Here is a 24571-nt window from a genome sequence, read left to right on the forward strand (position 1 = left end):
TTATAGACTATGGGTTTGCCAAATATGCTAATAATCAATATGTTACTTCTTTCTTACCTTCCATTCATAATCCAATTGTTTAATTGCTCTACAGACTTCTGCCATAATATCATTTGGTCGACTTTGACTTCTAATTCCTAAATGCCATTTTGCTTTCCTTACACCTTGGTGTTTGGATTTCTGTGGATTTAATTCATCAAGGGTGTGGCGTGCCCTTGGTGTTTCAGCAACCAAGAATGGTACTCTTTCAGGATGGGGACGAGTCAGGTGGTGATCATCAAGAAAAGAATCAGGTGGGCTTGTCGCCAGATAGAAATCTTTGGCTTCATTCATTATTCTCCTGTTATCTATTATGAGATGGTAAGCAACTGCCAAAGGGTCCTGGTGATTTCTGTTATAAAGACAGCTGAGAACTTCCTCTTCTGAGCACTCAAACTTTTCACATACTTCTTTTAAGGCTTCATCATCAATCATGGTTGAACTATATGATGGATCCTCAGGAAAGAGATATTTTGGAAGGTCCTGTTTAAACCATTCATGTTCCCTGAGAGAAAATGGCAGATCAGGAGAAGGATTTTGAATAGAGCAGAGACTGAGAGTAATAGTTTTGGGGAATTTAGAATATGAATTCATATATATTTATACGCATACTATATTATTATCACTTTTTCCACTGAAATTTTCCTCTTCTGCTCACACTTCATCGTGTATGTTGAGGGAAATGCTCCAGTTTTCCTCCAGTTTTAAGAGGGAGAATGTGCCAGGCACGGTGGCTCACGCCTGTAATCCCAGCTCTTTGAGAGGCCGAGGCAGGCGGATCATGAGGTCAGGAGTTCAAGAGCAGCCCGGTCAACATAGTGAAACCCTGTCTCAACTAAAAATACAAAAATTAGCCAGGTATGGTGGTGCATGTCTGTAATCCCAGCTACTCGGGAGGTTAAGGCAGAAGAATCACTTGAACCCGGCAGGGAGAGGTTGCAGTGAGCCAAGACTGCACCACTGCACTCCATCCTGGGCAACAAAGCGAGACGCCAACTCAAAAAAAAAAGAGGGAGAATGCACTGATGTACCAATGGGGGGAAAAATTATGGGACAAATGACAATGACAAAGAACAGCTTATTTCCAGCTCAGAAAGATAATATATTAAGTAGCTTCATTATAATACTCTTTTGATATAATGTTAAGTGCAAATAATATAACAACAAGAAAAATAGTAGACAACTATTGAGTACTTACTGTGTGCTAAGTTTTATGCTACACACTTCATATATGTTATCTCCCCTTATTCTCAAAACAATTATATGAAGATAATAGTATCTCCTTGTTTTAAATGAAGGAACTGAGGTTAAAAAAAAACATCAAAGAACATGCTCAAGGTCACAAAGACAGTAAGTGACAGAACCAGGACTGCAACTCAGTTCTACGTGACTGGAAAGGCCATGCCCTGAATGATTTCCTATTCTAATTCCCTAACTTCATATATTTAAGAATATGTTTGACCTGCACTATGTCAAACATTATGCTAAAACTGGAAAAAAAAAAAAAAAGAAAAAAAGATCCAGAGAGGAAAAAATAAAAAACAAAAGAACAATTGTTATCTTCTGGGTCATGGGATTAAAGGTAATTTTTATTCTCTTCTCTATTTTTTTGATGTTTTTCTAAGTCTTTTTCAATTGTCACGTATTACATTTTAATTGGAAGAAAATACGTAAAACACAAGCAAAAACATTTGTTACCTAGGTAATTTTAAAATATAAATTTTAGAGAATGATGTATCCTTTCACTTTGGTGGTAAAATCATGCCCTGACATGCATGGTCTCTTTTTTAGCTAGTCTAAAACATGTGTAGTAAGTGGAAAGTAATCAAGCTTCAAGTTCTACATATAATCTTCCCTTCTTCTTCATTACACTCATGCTGCTTTCGTATTTACTATTTCTAGATCCATATCTGATTTCTTTCTTCCTTCTCAGATAAATGTGCAGTCTAGCCGTTAGAAGACCAAAGAGAGCAAAATTTCCATGCAGGAAAAAAAAAGAAGAAACAAAGCTTGCAGTAAAATTGTTTAAGTCTTCATCAGAAATGGCTCACCCAAATTTGAGAAGAAAATTTGTCATCATTTTTGTCTTATTTAAACTACTAGGTTGAACCAGATGAAACTGGTAATACTGACTTTTACCTACAAAACAGGAATTTTGCATATAATTGAATGTATGCTACTAGGAAAAACATGTCAATTAAATTAAAGTTTTCTCATTCCTTGGGATTTAAAAAAAAAGGAAAAAAAATACAATAATTCATGAGATAGGAAATCAAATAGCAAACCACAAATTTACTACTGAAAAGTATTAATCCTAACACCAGGCATACTGGCTCACACCTGTAATCCCAACACTGGGAAGAAAAGGTATGAGGATTACTTGAGGCCAGGAGTTCAAGACCAACGTGGGCAAAAATAGTGAGACCTTGTCACTACAAAAAAAAAAAAAAAAAAGGCAGCTAGGCATGGTGGTGGATGCCGTAGTCCCAGCTACTAGGGAGGCTAAGATGGAAGGATCACGTGGCCTAGCAGTTACAGGCTACAATGAGCTATGATCACACCACTGCACTCCAGCCTGGGTGACAGGGCAAGACCTTGTGTCAAAAAAATAAATAAATAAAAATGAAAGATGTACACACACACACACACGGGGCCTCACTATGTTATCCAGGCTGGTCTCAAACTCTTGAGCTCACATGATCCTCCTCCCTCGGCCTCCCAAAGTGCTCAGATTACAGGTGTGAGCCACTGCACCAGCCTTTCATTAGCTTGTTAATTTAAAAAGTAATATAATGTTCACTGTTATTATATTAACATGTAATATTATCATATTTTAAATATATTACATATTATATGTAATTTCAAAACAAAAATGTGTAAGTAAAAAATGAAAGCTCCTCCCTCTTACTAATCTTCCCTCAGGTAACCAGTTTACTATGTATTTTTAATACCAAAATAAAATGTCTATGCACTCTATTTTTTCACATAAAAACAGGATTACACTATATATTCTGTTCTACAACTTTTTTTTTCACTTAACTTTTATCATGGATACTATTAGATCTGATAACTTCCAAATTGCTTTATTACCTGATATCTTTGATTGTGGCCCTCTTCATGGGATCCACCTGCAGCATATGTTTCAAAAGGCTAATCACAGAAGGATTTAAATATTGAGGGGTATAGAAGATCCCATCACATATCTTCTTAAAAAGAGTTGGCACATGGTCATCATCAAATGGAAGGGTTCCACATAATAAAGCATAGAGAATAACCCCACTGCTCCATATATCTACCTCTGGGCCCGCATACAATCTGTAACAGGAAATATAACAATTGGATTAAAGAACCATTTTAACCTAAGAATCTGTTAATCAAAAATTTCAAATATGGATATTTCATAAAGAATTCATAAGCAGAATTTGGTTTCTATAGCCACTACTTACATGCTACACTTAATTCTAACAGTATTATCTTTGAAAACAAAAGTCAAGAAGTTTTGTAAATTACACACCGTGGCTAAAATTCTGTTCTTACTATTTACTAGGGCCAAAACTTGAACAAACATATCACAATTCAATTTAAAACCATTGGTTTTTGTTACAGAGAAGAGATTAAGTGGTATTTCATTAACTGAGAATATTCTTTAGTAATGGACTCTGAACCCACAATCCCAATAACCCAAGACCCCTTACACCAAGGTGAAAGGATCCTGAGGCTGTGGAAGAAAGCCAAGCGGTTCACAGAAGATTTTTAAATCCTATTTGCAGTGCACTCTAGTCAACTGCCTTAACTAGCTGCAGACTAGTTAGACCACCAATTCAAAGTCTAGATTCAGGAAAAGGATCTCTTTAAATTTATATATTGCTGAACTGATCAATAAATATCCTTTTGAAAGTAAAAGTTAACACGCTGGGCCCGGTGGCTCACAACTGTAATCCCAGCACTTTGGGAGGCTGAGGAGGGCAGATCACAAGGTCAAGAGATCAACACCATCCTGGCCAACATGGTGAAACACCATCTCTACCAAAAAAATACAAAAATTAGCTGGGCATAGTGGTGCGTGCCTGTAGTCCCAGATACTTAGGAGGCTGAGGCAGGAGAATCACATGAACCCAGGAGGCAGAGGTTGCAGTGAGCTGAAATCTTGACACTGCACTCCAGCCTGGTGACAGCAAGAGTCCATCTCAAAAAAAAAGAAAAAAGAAAAAAGAAGAAAGTAAAAGTTCTCATATACTGAGAACTTGAAGAAAGACCTTATCCAAATTAGAAAAATAAATTTCAGTAATAACTCACTGCATATATGCACAGTTACAACATTTCTTTTTATTTATTTAAATAACACTTTCCACAGTCTCCATGTCCTGAATTATTTTCTAACTAAAAGAAGATAGACAATAAAATTTTTTTTAATTTTTAAAATAATTTTTGACATTAATATTTTTAAAAAGATGAAACTTGACAAATCTAAAATTAGGTACTCCTGTCTCACTCATAGCCATGTTTTTACACAAATCTCATTTCTTTGGGCAGTCTAGGCCAACAAGCTTATGAAAACAGAAAGAAAATACTACAGTATTTCTGCATTCTGAATTAATCAAGATGCTGAATACTCACACAAATAAGCATGGTTTGGTAAAACATTATTGAAGTTCATTATAAAAACTAGCAAACTTGAGCTTCTGTTTTCAATTTCAGTAGTACAGTGAAGAACAGAGAGTTACTCTTACAAATATTAAATTCTCCTATTTTACAAACTATTCAAAAAGCTATACTGTACAAATATCTTCATGTTCTGAATGTTGGTGGTTAGTAAACTGAGTTTAAAATTCTTATAATATTGCAGTTTCTAAAAGGTTTAAAGAACAAAGATTCATCATAAATCAAGTCTAAAGATTACTTCAACCCAATTCCCCAAGACATTTTATCATGAAACTTAAAGGTACTACAAAATGCCATCTATGTAAAAAATTAAAGCTACGTATTACATGTTGAATTTTTCCTCGAAGAAAATAGTAAACCACTTCTACCTACTAGATATTTCTGTATTATTCAAGTTTCCAGGGTCTTACCTACCTTTTAAACACCCTAGCTTTAAACTTTCCATTTCTTCTACCAGGGAAAAAAAGTAATGTACTCTCTTCTAACAACTCTAACATAATGTTGACTTGTAGTCCTTAACCCTCATTCTCTTATAACGTGGTTAAGAAAAGAATAAGCCTTATATTTCTTTCCTTTCATTAGAATTAAATATGAACTATAGACTAACAAAATCTAGGAGAAAAAGACAATTTGTATTGAGGGTGGCAGGGTATCAAATACTACCTTCCTGAAATTACTTCTGGTGCAGCATAGTTGGGTGAGCCACAACTTGTTCTTAAAAATTCACCATCTGACATCATGTTTGAAAGACCTGAAAGTGCACAAAATCAGCTACTCAAAAGATTTCCCAAAGACAAAAATTAAAACCCCATTAAACAATAAAATTGAGTTTACATTAAAATGATAAATCATCATTTTGTTATTTGCTTCAACAAAATCCTATGGTCTACTGTAGCAAAATATTCTGCCATTATGCTCTAAAATGTGTAATCTCTTTCAACATTTAAAGTTAATGCATTGTTAGAGTTTAATGCAAAGATATTAAGCTATTGGTTATTTTGCTTATTAGAAAAAACGTTGCATGTTTAAGGTTTCTTTGGTTATTTTATTTTATTTTATTTTTTTACACAGAGTCTCGCTCTGTCACCCAGACTAAAGTGCAATGGCATGCTCTCGGCTCACTGCAACCTCCACCTCCCAGGTCCAAGCGATTCTCCTGCCTCAGCCTCCTGAGTAGCTGGGATAAAAGGCACACAGCACCCTGCCCAGCTAATTTTTGTATTTTCAGTAGAGACGGGGTTTCTCCATGTTGGTCAGTCTGTACTTGAACTCCTGACGTCGTGATCCACCCGCCTCAGCCTCCCAAAATGCTAAGATTACAGGGCTGAGCCATCACGCCCAGACTTAAATTTTATTAATACAGAAATTGCTAGGGAAAGTAATCTGTAACAGATGAATAGAAGGATTAAAATTCAAAGTTCCTATTAAGCCTGTTCTGATTCCTTAAAAAAAATAATTTTGAATTTCAAAGTTCCCTCATAGTTTTACTCCAAAAAGAAACCGCTGCTCCCTCAAAAACACGCCCTATAAAAATAATCAACTGAGGAATAAGAAATTCAAATAATTTAGCCAGTCACTAAAAAAAAAAACAAAACACCAAAACAACCAGCTCAGGTTTGATTGGCATTTTTCAGTTAATCTCTAAACATTTAAATAGATTAGACAGAGATATATAGATGTAGTCAAAACTAGGAAAATATTTAAAAGAATGTTCTCTGGGCCAGCCATGGTGGCTCACACCTGTAATCCTAGCACTTTGGGAGGCTGAGACAGGTGGATCACTTGAGCTCAGGCGTTCAAGACCGGCCTTGGCCAACATGGTGAAATCCCATCTCTACCAAAAATCACAAAAAACTTAGCTGGGTATAGTGGCACGCATCTGTGGTCCCAGCTACTTGGGAGGTGGAAGTGGGAGACTCACTTGAGCCTGGGGGACGGAGAGTGCAGTGAGCAGAAATCATACCACTGCACTCCAGCCTGGGTGACAGAGTGAGAGTTTGTCTCAAAAACAGAAGTTATCTGATTTGAACTAAAACCAACCTAAAGAAAAGAATTACAGAGATTCCTTTTGTTCTTAGATTTAGTAAGGTCAATGGCAATTCATATAGGAAACATAGAACAAATAAATTTTTTTTTTTATAGAGTCTCACTCTATAGCCCAGGCTGGAGTACAGTGGTTCGATCTCAGCTCACTGCGCAACCTCCGCCTCGCAGATTCCAGCGATTCTCCTGCATCAGCCTCCCAAGTAGCTGGGACTACAGGTGTAGGCCACCATGCCTGGCTAATTTCATATTTTTAATACAGATGGTGTTTCACCATGTTGGCCAGTCTAGTCTCAAACTCCTGACCTCAGGTGATCCACCCGCCTCAGCCTCCCAAAGTGCTAGGATTACAGGCGTGAGCCACCATGCCCAGCCAAAATAAATTCATTTTTAACAATCAAAATGTTCTTCAAACAAATTATAGTTTACTATCATTTAAAACATTTTTAAATAATTTTAAATAAAAATTTGTTTTAATTAAAAAATTGTTTCAAATAATTTTAAATAATTAAAATTCACATAGTTCACCTTCTGGCTTTCAAAGTTTAAATAATTCCACTCACTTTTCTTCTTTTCCATACTTGATTTTTCTGAACATATTGGAAATAAGGCTGCTACCTTCTCCTTCACAAATACTCTCTTTTCGAATGGTCTCTCTAATGCTACCAACTTAAGTTGTTTAAAATTTAATTTTAAAGATATTTTAAGAGCCAGGTGCAGTGGTATACATCTTGTAATCTCAATACTTTGGGAAGCTGTGGCAGAAGGATCATTTGAGGCCAGGAGTTCAAAAGCAGCCTTGGCAACATAGCAAGAACCCATCTCTACAAAATATAAAACTTAGCCTGGCATGGTAGTGCACGCCTGCAGTCCCAGCTACTCAGGAGGCTGAGGCAGGAGGGTCACCTGGCCCAGTAGTTTGGGGCTGCAGTGAGCTATGATCACATCACTGCCCTCCAGCCTGGGTGACAAAGCGAAACCCTGTCTCTATAAAATAATAATAATAATAAAGACATTTAAAGCTAAGAACATGAGATTTCTTAGCATTTCTTCTTTTTGTATGTTCATAGACAAAATAGGATACTTTGATATACTCAGTCTATTACTTTATGTAATTTTTTACAGTTATCTGAATAATTCTACATAGGTTTATTGAAAATAAGGCCATCAGAAATGAACATAGGACACAATAAAATTATCCTCACCAAAATCGGCTATCTTTGCATTCATGTGTGCATCAAGCAGGACATTTTCAGGTTTCAAATCTCTATGGACCACCATATGCCTGTGACAATAATCCACACCAGAAAGGATCTGCTGGAACAGACGTCGACTTTCTTTTTCATCCAGCTAAGAAAAGTAGAGACGCATTTTAAAGGTGTGTCTTTCAAAGTAAATTGTCCTATCTATAATTCTCCAAGCTATAAAATTGTCAAAATACATGAAAATCTTCCAAATGAACTTCACTTATGAGATACTTTTGCCATGGGGAGGAGACACTTACAGCACCAAGCAGAAATGCTAAGATGGTCTTGGAATCCAAATCAGTAATTCAAGTTTCTAATATTGTCATTTGCATATGACTACATTAGCTTGCCTTCCTCTATATCTCATGAGTTACTTCAAATAATTTCAACATCTACTTGAAACTTGACATATTTTCTCTTAAAGGTGGAAATGCTTAATCTTTCAATCTTTTAACAAACATTTACTGAATACCTTCAATGTGCTATACATTGTTTTAGAAATTCATTACATAGCAATAAATAAAACAGAGGCCCTATTCTAATTGGCAAAAATAGACAAATAAATATAGTCTGAAGAAGTGATACTGTTTTGAAGAAAAAGCAAAATACGGGTATAGTAAGTAAAGTTGGGGTGGGGGGATACTATTTTAGACCATTAGGAAGTAATTAAGCACTGTTCATAAACTAGCAAGCAACTATGTTGTTATATGTCCTCAAGTATAAGACATTTTAACAAGAAATACCTTAATTCATTTAATAAAATATCATAACATTTTATCTTTAATATGCTTGCTGGAAAAAAAAAAAAAAAAAAACATCGTTATGTAGAAACTACATTTTTTGGTTTTAAATTTTTTATCTATATTTTGAGACCAGATCTCGCTGTCAGCCAGGCGGGAGTGCAGTGGTGCCATCACGGCTCACTGCAGCCTAGACTTCCCTGGGCTCCAGTGATCCTACCAACATAGCCTCCTGAGTAGCTGGGACCACAGGTGCATGCCACCATGCCTGGCTAATTTTTGTAGTTTTGATAGAGACAGGACTTTGCCATGTTGCCCAGGCTGGTCTCAAACACCTGAGGCTCAGGCGATCTACCCACTTCAGCATCCCAAAGTGCTGGGATTACAGGCATGTACCACTGCACCCAGCCTGAAGTATGTTTTTTTTAACTTCTCTATGTATCCATATATTCTTATCACTGTTTTCAACATAAATAACAACCATTATTTGGACATGCCTGCTCCCAAGAAATCATTTTTAATAAATAAGCTACTAATCCTCTAGGCGAAGGACTCTAAAATATGCAATTCTCTAACACAGGTCACAAATTAGCATTCTAATACCAGACTTACATCTTAAAGGGCATGGATAGTCTGGGAGAAGAGACAAATCAGTAATTTATTTTGAAATAAAAAAGTATTATAAGATTCTGTTCCTCTAGAAAAATACTAATCCCTTAGCAATCTAATACTTTTATTTCTAGAAGATTTGTAGGTTCATGGGGAAAAAAAGGCTATCTGTTCAAATATGAAAAAATAAGAGAAAATTTGATTAAACAAAATATAAAAAGTAAAGTAACTAGAAAGGCTACAAAAATGAAAATTATACTATATTCATAACAAATACAATTACAAAGGATGGAGAAAGGGATGTCTATAAAGGAAGATCAGAAAAGTCAAAATACATTTCCCATTAAACACAGCAGATGAAATCTTTTGTCTCCAATTCTTGAAACATCACTAAAATGACATCAGCAATAAAAGAGGCATATAAAGACAAAAAGAACAAAAGATACAACAGTAATCAAGAGGAGTCACCAAGGAGGACAATAGATAAACAGTAATAAAGACTAACCCTACAAGAAAAAGTTGAAACCTAAGCCTACAGGGATAGAAGCCACTAAGAAATAAATGTCTGCACACAAAGCCCTGGGAAGCCTTAGAAATTACAAACATAGGGGGCTGAAAACAGGACAAGTACTTGAAGTAAGAAGCTTTTAAACTCACCCATACTGGGGAATAAGACCTATAATTTCCTCTAGTAAGGCTAAACCAGCTCTGCTCTCAAGGACACTAAGGCAGATATAAGCCATGCTGAGGAAAACATGGGGGCTAAGAGAAGTCAACATACTAACTACTGAGACTTGCATCTCTTTTCCCACACTCAGCTCCTGGAGCACTACCAGCTAAGCTAAGGATTTTAAGGATATGGGAAGGTTTCTTCTGAAATATCTGATACAAGAAAACATATTGGCTATTATTAGCATTTGATGTACAGTAATAAAATGGACAAGTCCCTACCTATTCAAGATACAGGAAAACCTAGCAATCAATAAGTTCTACCCACATGAGCCTGACATTTAGTATCTTATTCTTAAATATTAAGTGGACAGCCAAGAATCACCAAATATCTGAAAAAGGGCCATGCATCAAAGACAAAAATGAACAGAAAAAAATGAGGAGCAGAGAGCACAGAAGGTACAGAACAAGATGGAACAGAGGAAAACTTTTTTTTTAAATGTCATCCTCAGACTAGGTTATTACATCTGTGGAGCAAATAACAGCAGACTAAAGAAATGAAAATTTCAGAAGATAAAGTTTTGAAATAGAAAATATGGTCACTGAAATTTTAATATTCAACTGGTAAAACTGAAGAAATACCCACAAGGTAAAACCACGAAATGAAAAACAGAAAAGATAAGAAAAAAAGTATATCAGTTGTGCCTGTTTTCCATTTCTCCAGACAGAACATTTTTTTTATTTTTTTATTTTTTTTTTTTTTGGTGAGGAGAAACGGGAGTGAAGAAGGGGAGTACCTGAAATAGAAATTAATCATGTTAAGAAATAGTAAAATCAAAATTAACTTAGTTAATAAAGTTTGATTCTGTTGAAAGTAAACAGACATGCTATATAGAACAAATGAATGAGTAATGTAAGTAACTTAAGACTGGGAGTGAGAAAAGCTTTCTTTTCAGGGCTAGATACAGCTCTCCCACAAACGGGCTTTTGCATACCACATAACCTGGGTATGAGAAAAAGTATGGGCAGAGGGCAGTGTTGAGGTTTCTATCTGTAACTTAAGGTAGTGTTCAAAATGTCTTCTAAAGTTCCTTCCAGCTCTAAGTTCTTTATATCTAATTCCTACCTCCTTCATGGAGCCTGTTCTTACTACTCCAGGTACATTAGATTTCTGAAACCAAAAAAATGAATGCAATTTAAATGTGGCTAGGATTGACTAGCAAGGCCTAGATTGTTAAGTAATAATATATTTTCTAAGTATTAATTACATTAAGATACATATTCCAAGTATTTGTATACCCTGAGGAAGCATAAGTCTGAGGATTATGAGTTCTGAGATCTCAAGCCAATTCTGTCATTAATAAATCACGTTACTATGAGCAAACATACCAACCATAAGGCTCAGTATCCATATCTGTATAAACAGGCTAAGGAGGTAATCTTTAAGATCCTTTCTAGTTCTAAATGGCTTATGATTCTAAACAAATATATGACTAAGGGAACTGGTTATTAAATAGACCTCTTAAAATTGCTTGCTGACATTCTGGTGCTAGTAAAGGATAAAGGAGAGTTACAAAATACATACAGAATTAAATCAGAACAGCTTACCCTTCCATTCTTACAGATATAATCAAATAGCTCTCCTCCTGAGACATATTCCATCACCATGAAAATATCAGATGGTGTACTGATGACCTGGTACCTGGTGAGAGAAAAAATTGTCTACGAATATTAAAACATGTATATTCATTCATTCAATAAATATTTACTAAGCACCTATAGTATACCAGGTACCATGCTAGGAGCTAGAAAAACTGCAGGGAACAAAAAATTATCTGCTCTCATGGAGTTCATGTTCCAGAAGCCAGGAAACAGACACTAAATAAATAAGCAGTATCTCAGATGGTAGAACATGCTATGAAGAAAAATAAAGCAAACTAAGGGGAATGTTTTTATACAGAGTGCTCAAGGAAGCCTTCTAATAAAGTAACATTTGAGCTGATCCTAAAAGAAGAATGGAAACAAATTATGCCATTAACTAGGAGAAAGGTGAACCAGGGAGAGAAAACAGCAGCTACAAATGTCCCCAGGTAGAAGCCTGCTTGGCATGTTCGAGGAATAGTAAGGGCACAGCAGAGTAAGCTGGGAGAGAAAAATAGGATGTAGAATCAAAGGTGTTAACTGCAGGCCAGAGGACACAGAATTTTATAAGCCATAAGGCTCTGGCTTTTACTCCAAGGAAGATGAAAAAAGCTATCGTTGTCTTAGAGAGGGGCTAAAAAGAAAAAAAGGAAAAAAAAAAGAAAAAAGCTATCGTATTTGTTTTAAGCAGTCATGTGATCTGGCATATTAAAAGGAAAACTATGGCAGCAGTGTAAAGAATTAACTGTCGACAGTAAAGGTAGATACAGGAGGTTACTTCAGGATTTCATAAGACAGATAAAGGTGGCTAAGTCCAGGTTGACAGTGATAAAGGAACTGAGAAGCAGTCACATGCTAGCTTGATTTTGAAGGAAGAGATGTGAAAGAAACAGGGAAGTTAAAAATGGTTCCTAAGTTTTAGCCCTGGGTAACTGGCTGTTAGCTGAGATGGTGAAAACTGTGGGAAGAGCAGGTTTGGGAGAGTAATATTTCATTTTGGGCCCAGTAGAGTTTCAAATGCCTTGCGGACATCCAAATGGAAATGTAAAGTCAGCAGTGAGCATTTTGAGTCTGGAGTAAGAAGAGATCTTAAAGCAAGAGATGTACATTTAGGAGTGGTCAGAATATGGATGGTATTTAAAACCATGGAACCTCAACAAATGAGAAGAGGTGAGAGTGAAACAAATTTGAGTCAGCCAGTTCAGCAGCTTTAAATTATTGCCTGCATAACAAAACAGAAGTTGAGCAGGAAATATGTTATTTATAGACTCTACAACCGACAACTATAAAACAACAGTAAGATTACTGCTCTTTTGAAATATTAGATTCCTAAAATTTTGTTATCTGTATGGTCAGGTATAAGCAGAACGGGGAAAAACCCTTTCTACTGCATTCTCGCTAGTGAGGCTAACTGACATCATGTGGGCATTTGAAGGTCAAAAGTTTTTACTAGCAGATCACTGTTGATTTTACAGTAATGGGGCGCCAAACATTATTATCAAAAGGGCATCTTTCCAGAAGACAGGAAAGAATGAGAAAATAATAGCTGATAAGCACAAGGGCAAAACATGAACACAGGATTAAATGACGATCAGGAGGGTTAGAAGACTACATGCAAAGGAAGAAACTTCGTTTTTTTTTGAGACAGAGTTTCGTTCTTGTTGCCCAGGCTGGAGTGCAAAGGCGTGATCTCAGCTCATTGCAACCTCTACCTCCCAGGTTCAAGCAATTCTCCTGCCTCAGCCTCCTGATTAGCTGAGATTACAGGTGCCCACCACCACACACAGCTAATTTTTGTATTTTTAGTAGAGATGGGGTTTCACCATGTTGGCCAGGCTACTCTCGAACTCCTGACCTCAGGTGATCTGCCCACCTCGGCCTCCCAAAATGCTGGGATTACAGGCATACACTGCACGTGGCCTAGGAAGAAACTTTTCAAAACCCTCATGAAACAAAAAGTATCAGTCATTTTTCTCGCTTGTCACATTAAGTAGGTTAACAAAAAAGATGAAAAGATGACTGGTCTATATTTAATATAAACAGAGCTTACAGTTTAATTATATGAGGATGCCTGAAAAGCTTGAGGTTCTGAATTTCTCTGCGAATTTTTCCCACCACATCAAGGCTCCGAATCTTCTGTCGATTGAGTATCTTCACAGCCACTTTATGCCCAGTTAATTCATGTTTGCCAACTGTAAAGGAAGTAATTTTAATAAATTAGTACTAAGTATGATTAATAATATATTTATACATATTCTGGCTGGGTACGGTGGCTCACGCCTGTAATCCCAGCACTTTGGGAGGCCCAGGTGGTGGATTACTTGAGGTCAGGAGTTCAAAACCAGAGCTGGCCAACATGTTGAAACCCCATCTCTACTAAAAATTACAAAAATTAGCTGCCTGTAATCCCAGCTACTTGGAGACAAGGCAGGAGAATCACTTGAACCCGGGAGGCAGAGGCTGTAGTGAGCCCAGATTGCACCACTGCACTCCAGCCTGAGTGATAAAGATTGAGACTCTGTTGCAAAAAAAAAAAGTAAAAAAAAAAAAAAAAAAAAAAAAAAAAGCCAGTAATCCCAGCTACTTGGGAGGTGAGGCAGGAGAATCACTTGAACTTGGGAGGCAGAGGTTGCAGTGAGCCCAAATCGCACCACCGGACAATGATTGAGACTGTCTCAAAAAAATAAAAGTAATAATATATTTAGACATATTCTAAGAGTAGTTATTTAGCATTCTCAGAAAATAGCTAAACAAATGTAAGTTCTTTTCTCTTTTGCTGGATTCACCCCAAATGTTCAGATGTTTAAGAGTGATTACATAAGAGAATACATAAGAAATTGGTAATAGTGGTTTCTTCCAGAAAAGAAAGCTAGAAGACTAAAGCAAGCAAGCAAGCAAGGAGACTTCTTTTTTGCTGTAGACCTTTTTGTACTTTCAAATTCTTTTAATTTTTCACCTTTTAAAGTATCAGACATATAGATTGAAATTTTTATTTTAGTATCATTTCTATGGATTTTAAAACATATGGAAATTGGTGTAACCAGTATTATATAGTCAGATACAGAACAGTTCCATCATTCCAAAAGATTCTCTCATGCCATAGACACATTTCCCCATCCATAACTTCTTATACCTTTTAAATTCTGGTTCATGTGCATGTGGTTTCTAGTTTTTTTGGCTTCTCTATTTTTTAATTTTTTTTTTTTTTTTTTTTTGAGACAGAGTGTCACTCTATCACCCAGGGTGGAGTGCAGTGTCACAATCATGGCTCACCGCAGCCTTAACCTCCCCAGGCTCAGGTGATCCTCCCATCTCAGCCTCCCAAGTACCTGGGACTACAGTCAGGCCCCACCACACCCAGCTAATTTTTTTGCATTTTTTGTAGAATTGATGTTTCACCATATTGCTCAGGATAGTCTCAAACTGCTCTTCAAGGAATCCACCAGGTTCAACTTTCCAAAGTGCTAGGATTACAAATGTGAGCCACTATGCCCAGCCTCTATTTTTTTAAATTGCAATTAAAAATAAAAAATAAAGTCATTTTATCTTTCCATTTTAAACGCTATCACCAGACATTCAGAGGTGACAGAATTTGGGTTTAGGCCATAATCCCAAAAGACACAATCCCAAATGCCATAAACACAAATGTTGAAATCCCAAAAGATCAAAATCCCTAAAATCTAAAATTCCAAAAATCACAAACCCAAAATAACAAAATCCTAAAAATAAGATTCTGGAAAAAATAATTTGTAAAAAGTTTTCTAAAAGACACTTATTTCCATTTTTTTTTTTTTTAAGATGGGGTTTCACCATGTTGTTCAGGCTGGTCTTGAACTCCCGACCTCAGGTGATCCGCCCACCTTGGTCTCCAAAGTGCTTGGATTACAGGCGTAAGCCACCACGCCCGGCCTATTTCCATTTTTAAAAGATTTATTTGAGAAACATAAAAACACAACAGAACAGTTAATAGACCCCTTCACACAATAAAATAGGCACTAATAACATACTTTTGCAAGCATAAACACTCAGATGTACTAACGACAGTTGCATAGGTATAACAGGAACAGATAAACTGTATTCATGAAGACATGGATTAAAAAGCAAAATGCATAGACACATATCACTATGGTTGGTAATTAGGTGCACCCAGATTTGTAACTGCGCTCATCTGAAATACCAGACAACCTGAATCTTCTGACAAGATCAATCGAATGCTGCAATGGGTCACTACCACTTGCACAAAAACTGCAAGACAGTCACCCAAAGAGCTAAGATCTTGAGAAATTTTATCTTTCACAAATACAGATGAACAAAAAGGACATCTCTTCATTTACTGAGCAAGTTTCAACATTTTTATGTATATGCACAATGCCTACACATTAATTCACAGTGATATGCACTTTTATGGAGTCAAATATGCAAAAAAATGCATAAAATGAGTTAGAATTCTCTAAAAGCCTTTATAGAATTTATACCTGCAGTATTAGAAATGATGCAAATGGTACTGTGTGTGAAAGGGCAGAAGTCATACCTGACTGAAAATTTGGCAGGGGAGATTTCTTACATTTTTCACCTACATATTCACTTCTGTGATCTTCAAAACATTCACTTGTGTTTAGAGAGTGGTTGTAGTCTAAAAATTTTATAAGCATATGCTGACCATTCGGAAGTCTGGTTATTGCTTGGCCATTGAAATTAAGTGATTTTTTGTTTTCATAATGCCAATAATAATTAGCTTTTAAACTTTTCTCTTTCATCATTAAGTAGCCTGGTATACTTAATTTATCACAACCTTTGGGCAACGGAACAATTTCACAGTTCTCTTCCATTGTGCTGTAAGGAATACAGTAAGAAGGAATGAGATTTGGCTTTCTCAACACCAAACCTGTATTAGTCAGCATTCTCCAAAGAAACAGAACCAATAAGATAGACAGATAACATAGATAGATAGATAGATAGATAGATAGATAGATAGATAGATAGATACACACACACAGAGAGATATATAAGAAGTGATTTATTAGGGGAATTGGCTCATGCAATTATAGTGGCTGAGAAATTCCACAACAGGCCATTTTCAAGCTGTAGACCCTGGCATGCTAGTAGCTTGGCTCAGTCCAAAGGCCTCAGAAGCAGGCCAAACCAGGTCTCAGTCTGAGGCTGAAAGCCCAGGACCCAAGGGGCTGCTGGTGTATGTCCTCAAGTCCAAAGGCCAGCAAGCCTGGAGTTCTGATTTCCAATACAGCAGAAGAAAAGTCCATTCCAGCTCTCAGAAAGGCAACAATTTCTTCTCTCTGGGCCCCCAGCAGATTCAATGGTGACCACCAACATTGAGGCAGATCTTCCCCACGTAGCCCACTCAGACTCACATACTAATCTCCTCACAGACAAACCCAAAATAATGCTTTAACAAATTTCTAGGTATTCCTTAATCCAGTCAAGTTGACACCTAAAATTAAATCCACAAATCCACCCTTCGTCAATTCAGCACCCATATGCAACTCCTTAAACCATACTTAATTTCCAAATAAATACAATAAAAAGGCAATCGTTCCACCTAACATGATGCAACTAAAATGATGCAACTATATTTCATACAACCAGATATGCACTCATCCCTTCCTCGGGTTTTGGCTTACGGCACTTCAACATTTGGGATTTTAATCTTTCATGATTGTGATTTTCAGGATTTTAGATGTATGAGATTTTTAGAATTTAGGGATTCTGATTTTTAGAGATTTTTTATCTTTTTATCTCAACATTTGGGATCATGGCATTAGGGAGTGTGTCTTTCAGAGTTATGATCGGCACCAGTAGAATTTAGATAGTCATGAGGCTAAATTTCCAAAAATTTAACCTTTGTGTAAGTTTTTTCAGGAACCTACCAGAGAATATACATTCCATCAAAATCAGGAAGAAACTCAAGAAAGATGGCATGGAATCCAACAAAGAAGGGATCCAATATAGGAAAAAATCTAAGAGAATCTCAAAATGGTGAAGCAAAGTAGAAGGCAACAAATCCAGAAAGAATGTGACAGAGAATCCAAGAGAGTTATTTCTGGGAGTAGGAGGGGAGATAATCTAACAAGTTTAGAAATATACACTATCAGATTGAGAGAGATTTAACAAAGGCACTGGAAGATGTGAGAAACTAAGCCTGAGGTAAAATAAATTAAGCAAACAAAAAAATGAGACAATTTATGAATGCCGGTAAAAATTAAAGTTTTGTAAGAAAACATAGTCATAGATACTGACTTAGCAAATAGTATTTACACAGCCACAATTATGAAAAAAACAAATATAGGTTGTTTTCAAAGTATGATAGAACTATATTAGGAGGATGGGGGTATAGTATGAAATGCCTAAGAGAAAGAAGGAAGACAACACTATAATCACAGCTGAAATCAACTGTGGAACTGAAGCACATTCTAATTTCTAGTAAGGCTTTGTTCAATCTCCAGTACTAATTAGATATGATTAAGAGCAGCAAACTTGACTGTTAAAGCTTGCTTCAGGTAGTACCTTCTTTCTTAGAACATTCTCCAAGAATCTCCTTGCTCTGGCTTGGCACAGACTTTCTCTTGATAGCTGCTCAGCTGAAACAGGACTGGGAGATAGCCATAATACTGGACAATACTGATGGACTCAGACTTGTAAAGAACAGTAAGACAGAATCCATTTGGGCCTGAACTCCCAAACCATCATAAACCAACCAATCTCCTGTGAAACCCTGCTCAACTGAATTTCAACCCCAATTAACTTTAAGAAACTATGGAGCTTATCAAAAACTCTGGACATATATTCTGTCATTTAAGAAGCAACTGGAATAGGAATTCAAAGCATTCTCTCAAATTCATTCTTTTGGCATTATGTACTGAGTATCTCCTACATGCTAGTTAATGCTGCTGGGGAAAACAATATTGACCAAAAGCAGCCTGGGCTATGGGATCTTCCCAGCCTGTGATGATGACAAAAATAACAGTAAAGTAAGAAAAAGCAAAAAGTCTTCTAACACAAAAGACCAAAACAAAAATGAATAGAAATTAAACTCATCTATGAAATACAAGAATGTATTAGCAAAATTTATTAACTATTTTCAGAGTAATAAGAAAACATAGGAGGTATGAAATCAGAGCAGAGCAAGAACAATTTTACAACAATACAATTAAAATCATTTAGAAAACAGTAGGTTGTAGCAATAAATAATGTGATGGCAAATTTTATAGAACATATAACAAAAAATGAGGAAGAAATCAGCAAGAATAGGAGGGAAGGTGGTAACTACAGAAAAGGGAATTGAGTATAATTTAACTCACGAGTAATAGGGAGCAGAATATGAATCCACCTGTAAATAACACAAGCCCCCCAACCCAAAAGAAGGCACAATAAACAGAACAAAATCCATAACCAATCAAGGTATACCATAAAACTTTTTTCTAATACTTAAGCATTTCATCAAATTACAAATTAATTATTTTAAAGTACAGTGGTATAACTTCTTCCCTTTTGAAGTAATAGAAGAAATCACAAAAATATGATTGTATCACAGTGGCAGGAAGAGGGGCAGTGCCCTGACAGCAATGTCAAGATATAATTCAAATTCATACACACACGCACACGCGCGCGCACACACACACACATTACATGTAAGATCTTGATTGCTTTTAATCTGTAGTTTTCCTTCTAAGAATTTGATTTTAAAGCCGACGAAAAAATGTGCATAAATATGTTCATTACAGTGTATTATGTAAGAACAAAAGGCGACCAATTTCAGAGAACAGTTTAATACGCTGTTATCCCAACCTAACAGACTCTCATAGGAAGACTACGGAAAGTGTTCTTATAAACATGAAAAATAAATTTTATATACATTTTACATTTTTTAGCTACACAAAAAAATTTATATAAAAATGATAATATGCTAAAATAAAAAGTTATTCCACTGTAATCCTTTTTGAATTTTACTTGCTGTTTTGTATTCTTATCAGTTAAAAAAAAATTCCAAAGGGGAAAAAACAATTACAAGTATTAGTAGATTCACCTTTTTTGGGAGTAGGGTTGACTAGGGTTAGACCCCTAATTCCAGTTGCACATGTGAAAGCAATAGGCACACAAAGCATAGATTTTATAGTTGCACAGACCTCGGTTTTATTCCTGTTTGAAGGTACTTACTAGATGTTTGACTTGGGCAAGTTAACAAAAACTTCAACCTTCTATTTACTCATCTGTAAAATAAGAATACCACATGCTCCATAAGGGTGACTATAATAAATACATGAAATAGTGTTTGTAAAGCACTTTCCACAATGCCTGGCACATAGGAAGTGATCGATAAATAAATGGCAGCTATTATTATTTAGGGTATTTTCCACTGCTTCCAGACCTGTTCCCCCATCTTTATCTAATAAGCCTGAATTATTTGTTTTAATCTCTGAATAGCCAGATGTGTTCTGTTGTTACTTTTGTTTTTGTTTTTGAGACAGAGTATTGCACTGTCCCCAGGGCTGGAGTGCAGTGGTGCGATCTTGGCTCACTGCAACCTCTGCTTCCTAGGTTCAAGCGATTCTCCTGCCTCAGCCTCCCGAGTAGCTGGGATTACAAGTACCTGCCACCACGCCCGGCTAATTTTTTGCATTTTTAGTAAAGACGGGGTTTCACCATGTTGGCCAGGCTGGTCTCAAGTGCCTGACCTCATGTTACACCCACCTTGGTTTCCCAAAGTGTTGGTATTATAGGCGTGAGCCAAAGCACACAGCCAGATAGCCAGTTTTATCTCAGCTCTGATTGGTGCTCCCTATCCGTGTAGATTCATTAACATTCCTTTATCCAGGTACCTAAGTGTTAAGTAAATAACAGCTGTCATTTTAAAGTATCTAGCTCCCATTCCCATATGCTTCAATCCCTCCAACCCGCTCCACCACCAGTACCCCATCACCATTACCACCAATCCTCAGATTTCTACCTTCCAAAGTTCAACTCATTTCCTGACTTTGGTTAATGTTCAACAGATTACTATTTGACATATATACACATAACATCAATCCTTGACAGTGATTTCACCTACTACAGGAACACTTGTTTGGTCATAGAAGAACACAGAGGAAAAAAACAGCTTAATTTGATGTGAGTTTAATAAACAAGGGTTTTTTTAACAGAAACAATTTTTTACAACATAAATCTAGTTGCTTCACAATATATAATTAAGGTATAAAACTTACTGGTTAATATTTGCAACGTACTCACTTTGTACCCAAACATACTGACAAACCCTCACCAACCTGAGATTTGTTATTATTAGCAACATTTTACAGGAAATTGAGTCACAGAAAGATGAAATAACTTGCCCAAAGTTACACAGCTAATGAGTGGAAAAGCCAAAACTTCAGCCCAGGTCAGACTCAAAAAGTTATGCTTTTTCCAAACATGGTAATTGAAATATGTTATTTTTTTAAAAAAAAGATAATCCTCAGAAAGACATGTAAAATACACATTCTTTTAATAAAACATAAACAGAAGTTAAAGACATGTAAAATACATTCTTTTAATAAAACGTAAACAGAAGTTAATATCAGAGAAATTCTTAATGTATATACAGTTTTGAAAAGAATAGACTGAATTCCTCATACTAGTAAGAATTATTCCAGAAATGCATTTGTTCATACAAATTCATTCATTCAAGAAATAATCTGAGTACCAGCACCTACTATGTGCCAGGTACTGCTACTACAACCTCTTTCCTAAATCCAGTTTACTGAAAACCTGCCTCATATCAATTTCAGTATCTTGGGATTCCAGACATTTAATTAACACATTCTATCAAACCAATTTAAAAGTTACTCAAAAACTAAAAAAGAAAGCAGAAAACTAAAAGTATATAAAATACAAAAACAAGTGTAGTGGAGTAAATAATGTCCCCAGAAAATCCATGTCAACCCAGAATCTCAGATTGTTATCTTATCTGGAAATAGGATCTTTACAGATGTGGTTAGTGAAGGATTTGAAGATGAAATCTTAACATATCTAATGCCTGGTATCCTTACAAGAAGAGGAGAGAAAACACACACACACACACACACACACACACACACACACACACACACACACAGAGAGAGAGAGAGAGAGAGAGCGAGCATGTGCAGCCATGTGAAGACAGAGGCAGAGACTGGAGTTACGCTACCACAAGCCAAGGAACATCAGGAGCCACAGGAAGCTGGAAGAGGCAAGAAACAGATTCTCCACTAGAGCCTTCAGAAGAAGCATGGCCCTGATGCCCCTTTAATTTCAAATTTCTGACCTCCAATACTGGGAAAGAAAAACTTTCTGTTGCTGTAAGTCATTGAGTTTGTGACACTGTTACCACAACCCTAGAAATGGATGTAGTAAATTCATCAGTTGAAGACTAGATTTTCTAAAGAAGTACCAAACAGTAATCAAAGAGCTGAGAAATAGTACAATTGAACTGAAAAATTCAGTAAAGGCGTTCAACTGCAGGCTACATCAAGCAGAAGAAACCATTAGTAATCAGCAGACAGGCCACTGGAAATCATATAATCTGAGGAAGAAAAAAGATACAGAATGAAAAACAGTGGTCAGGCATGGTGGCTCACACCTGTAATCCCAGCACTTTGGGAGGCCAAGGCAGGCAGAGCTCTTGAGATTAGGAGTTCAAAACTGGCCTGGCCAACATAGTGAAACCCTGTATCTACTAAAAATACAAAATAAATTAGCTGGGAGTGGTGGTACCTGCCTGTAATCCTAGCTACTCAGGAAGCTGAGGTGGGAGGATCGCTTGAACATAGGAGGCAGAGGTTGCAATGAGCTGAGATCACACCACTGCACTCCAGCCTGGGCAACAAAGCGAGACTTTGTCTCCAAAAAAAAAAAAAAAAAAGGAAAAGAAAAGAAATGCTAAAGGGAATTCTTTAAGCTGAAGAAAGAGGACACTAATGAGCAACACGAAAACCTATGAAACTCACTGGAAAACGTAAGTATACTGTCAAACCCAAAACACACTAATACTGTAATGGCGGTGAGTAAATCAATTATGTATCTAGTATAAAGGTTAATAGACAAAACTATTAAAAATAGTTAAAGCTGGCCAGGCACAGTGGCCACATCTGTAATCCCAGCACTTTGGGAAGCCAAGGCAGGCAGATCACCTGAGGTTGGGAGTTCAAGACCAACCTGACCAACATGGAGAAACCCTATCTCTACTAAAAATACAAAATTAGCCAAGTTGATTTTTTGAAAGGCTAAACAAAATTGACAAACCTGTAGCTACACTAAGAGAAAAAGAGAGAAGACTCAAATACATAAAATCAGAAATGAAAGGGGAGATATTATAATTGATAACACAGAAATACAAAGGGTCATAAAAGACTACTATGAACAATTATATGCCAACAAATTGGATCATTTAGGAAAAAAATGAATAAATTCCTAGACACATATAACCTACTAAGACCGACTAACAGGCCAGGCACAGTGGCTCACACCTGTAATCCCAGCACTTTCGGAGGCCGAGGCAGGTGGATCACCTGAGGTTGGGAGTTCGAGACCAGCCTGACTAACATGGCAAAACCCCATCTCTACTAAAAATACAAGAATTAGCCAGGCGTAGTGGCACACACATGTAATCCCACCTACTTAGAAGGCTGAGGCAGGAGAATCGCTTAAACCCAGAAAGCGGAGGTTGCAGTTAACCGGGATTGTGACACTGCACTCCAGCCTGGGCAACAGAGCAAGACTCCATCTCAAAAAAAAAAAAAAAAAAAAAAGAAGAAGACTGAATAACAAAGAAATTGCAAATGTGAACAGATCAATAGCGAGTAAAGAGACTGAATCAGTAATTAAAAGTTTCCCATCATAGGACAGGCATGGTGGCTCACATCTGTAATCCCAGCACTTTGGGAGGCCGAGGAGGGCTGATCACTTGAGATCAGGAGTTCAAAACCAGCCTGGCCAATATGGTGAAACCCCGTCTCTACTAAAAAATACAAAAATTAGCCAGGCATGGTGGTGCATGCCTGTAGTCCCAGCTACTCGGGAGCCTGAGGCAGGAGAATTGCTTGAACTCAGGAGGCAGAGGTTCCACGGAGCCGAGATCATGCCACTGCACTACAGCCTTGGCAACAGAGCAAGATTCCATCCCAAAATAATAATAATAATAATAATAATTTTTTTTAAAGTTTCCCATCATAGAAAAGCCCAGAACTAGATGGCTTCACAGCTAAATTCTACCAAATATTGAAAGTAGAACTAGTACCACTCTTTTTCAAACTCTTCAAAATATTGAAAAGGCGACAAAACTTCCAAACTCATTTTTTTTTTTTTTTTTTTTGAGACGGAGTTTCACTCTTGTTACCCAGGCTGGAGTGCAATGGCGTGATCTTGGCTCACCGCAACCTCCGCCTCCTGGGTTCAGGCAATTCTCCTGCCTCAGCCTCCTGAGTAGCTGGGACTACAGGCGTGCGCCACCATGCCCAGCTAATTTTTGTATTTTTAGTAGAGACGGGGTTTCACCTTGTTGACCAGGATGGTCTCGATCTCTTGACCTCATGATCCACCTGCCTTGGCCTCCCAAAGTGCTGGGATTATAGGCGTGAGCCACCACGCCCGGCCCCAAACTCATTTTATGAGGTCAGCATTACCCTGATACCAAATTCAGACAAAGATGCCACAAGAAAAGAAAACTAAAAGAAAATAATAAGAATACAATAATCAGAAGAAAAAAAAAAGAAACTATAGACCAATATCACAGCATAGATGCAAACACTGGCAACGAAATACTTACAAACCATATTCAACCACTCATTTATAAAGATCATTCACTGTGATCAAGTGGGATTTAACCCTGGAATACAAGGATGGTTCAATATATACAAATCAATAAAAATGATTAACCATATTAACAGAATGAAA

General features: G+C 36.8%; 1 protein-coding gene across 2 annotated transcripts in view; it reads right to left on the reverse strand.

Moving 5' to 3' along the window:
* Window positions 1-24571, reverse strand: part of PRKAA1 (protein kinase AMP-activated catalytic subunit alpha 1) — a 40200-nt gene that overhangs the window by 5318 nt on the left and 10311 nt on the right. Inside the window, exons 1-7 of one of the 2 annotated variants that reach the window (XM_064375936.1) lie at window positions 19823-19870; window positions 13701-13842; window positions 11618-11711; window positions 7950-8094; window positions 5365-5452; window positions 3130-3354; window positions 58-544 (exon numbers count right to left, since the gene is read on the reverse strand). In XM_064375936.1, the coding sequence (XP_064232006.1) occupies window positions 58-544; window positions 3130-3354; window positions 5365-5452; window positions 7950-8094; window positions 11618-11677 (1005 nt within the window). In that variant the 5' untranslated portion in view covers window positions 11678-11711; window positions 13701-13842; window positions 19823-19870. Of the gene's footprint in view, window positions 1-57; window positions 545-3129; window positions 3355-5364; window positions 5453-7949; window positions 8095-11617; window positions 11712-13700; window positions 13843-19822; window positions 19871-24571 lie in introns of those variants that run through there. The other variant, XM_021671852.2, reaches the window with a different exon arrangement.

Source organism: Aotus nancymaae, unplaced genomic scaffold, assembly GCF_030222135.1.
Source record: "Aotus nancymaae isolate 86718 unplaced genomic scaffold, 86718_ANA_hifiasm-v0.15.2.pri h1tg000014l, whole genome shotgun sequence".
Taxonomy (NCBI): Eukaryota; Metazoa; Chordata; class Mammalia; order Primates; family Aotidae; genus Aotus; species Aotus nancymaae.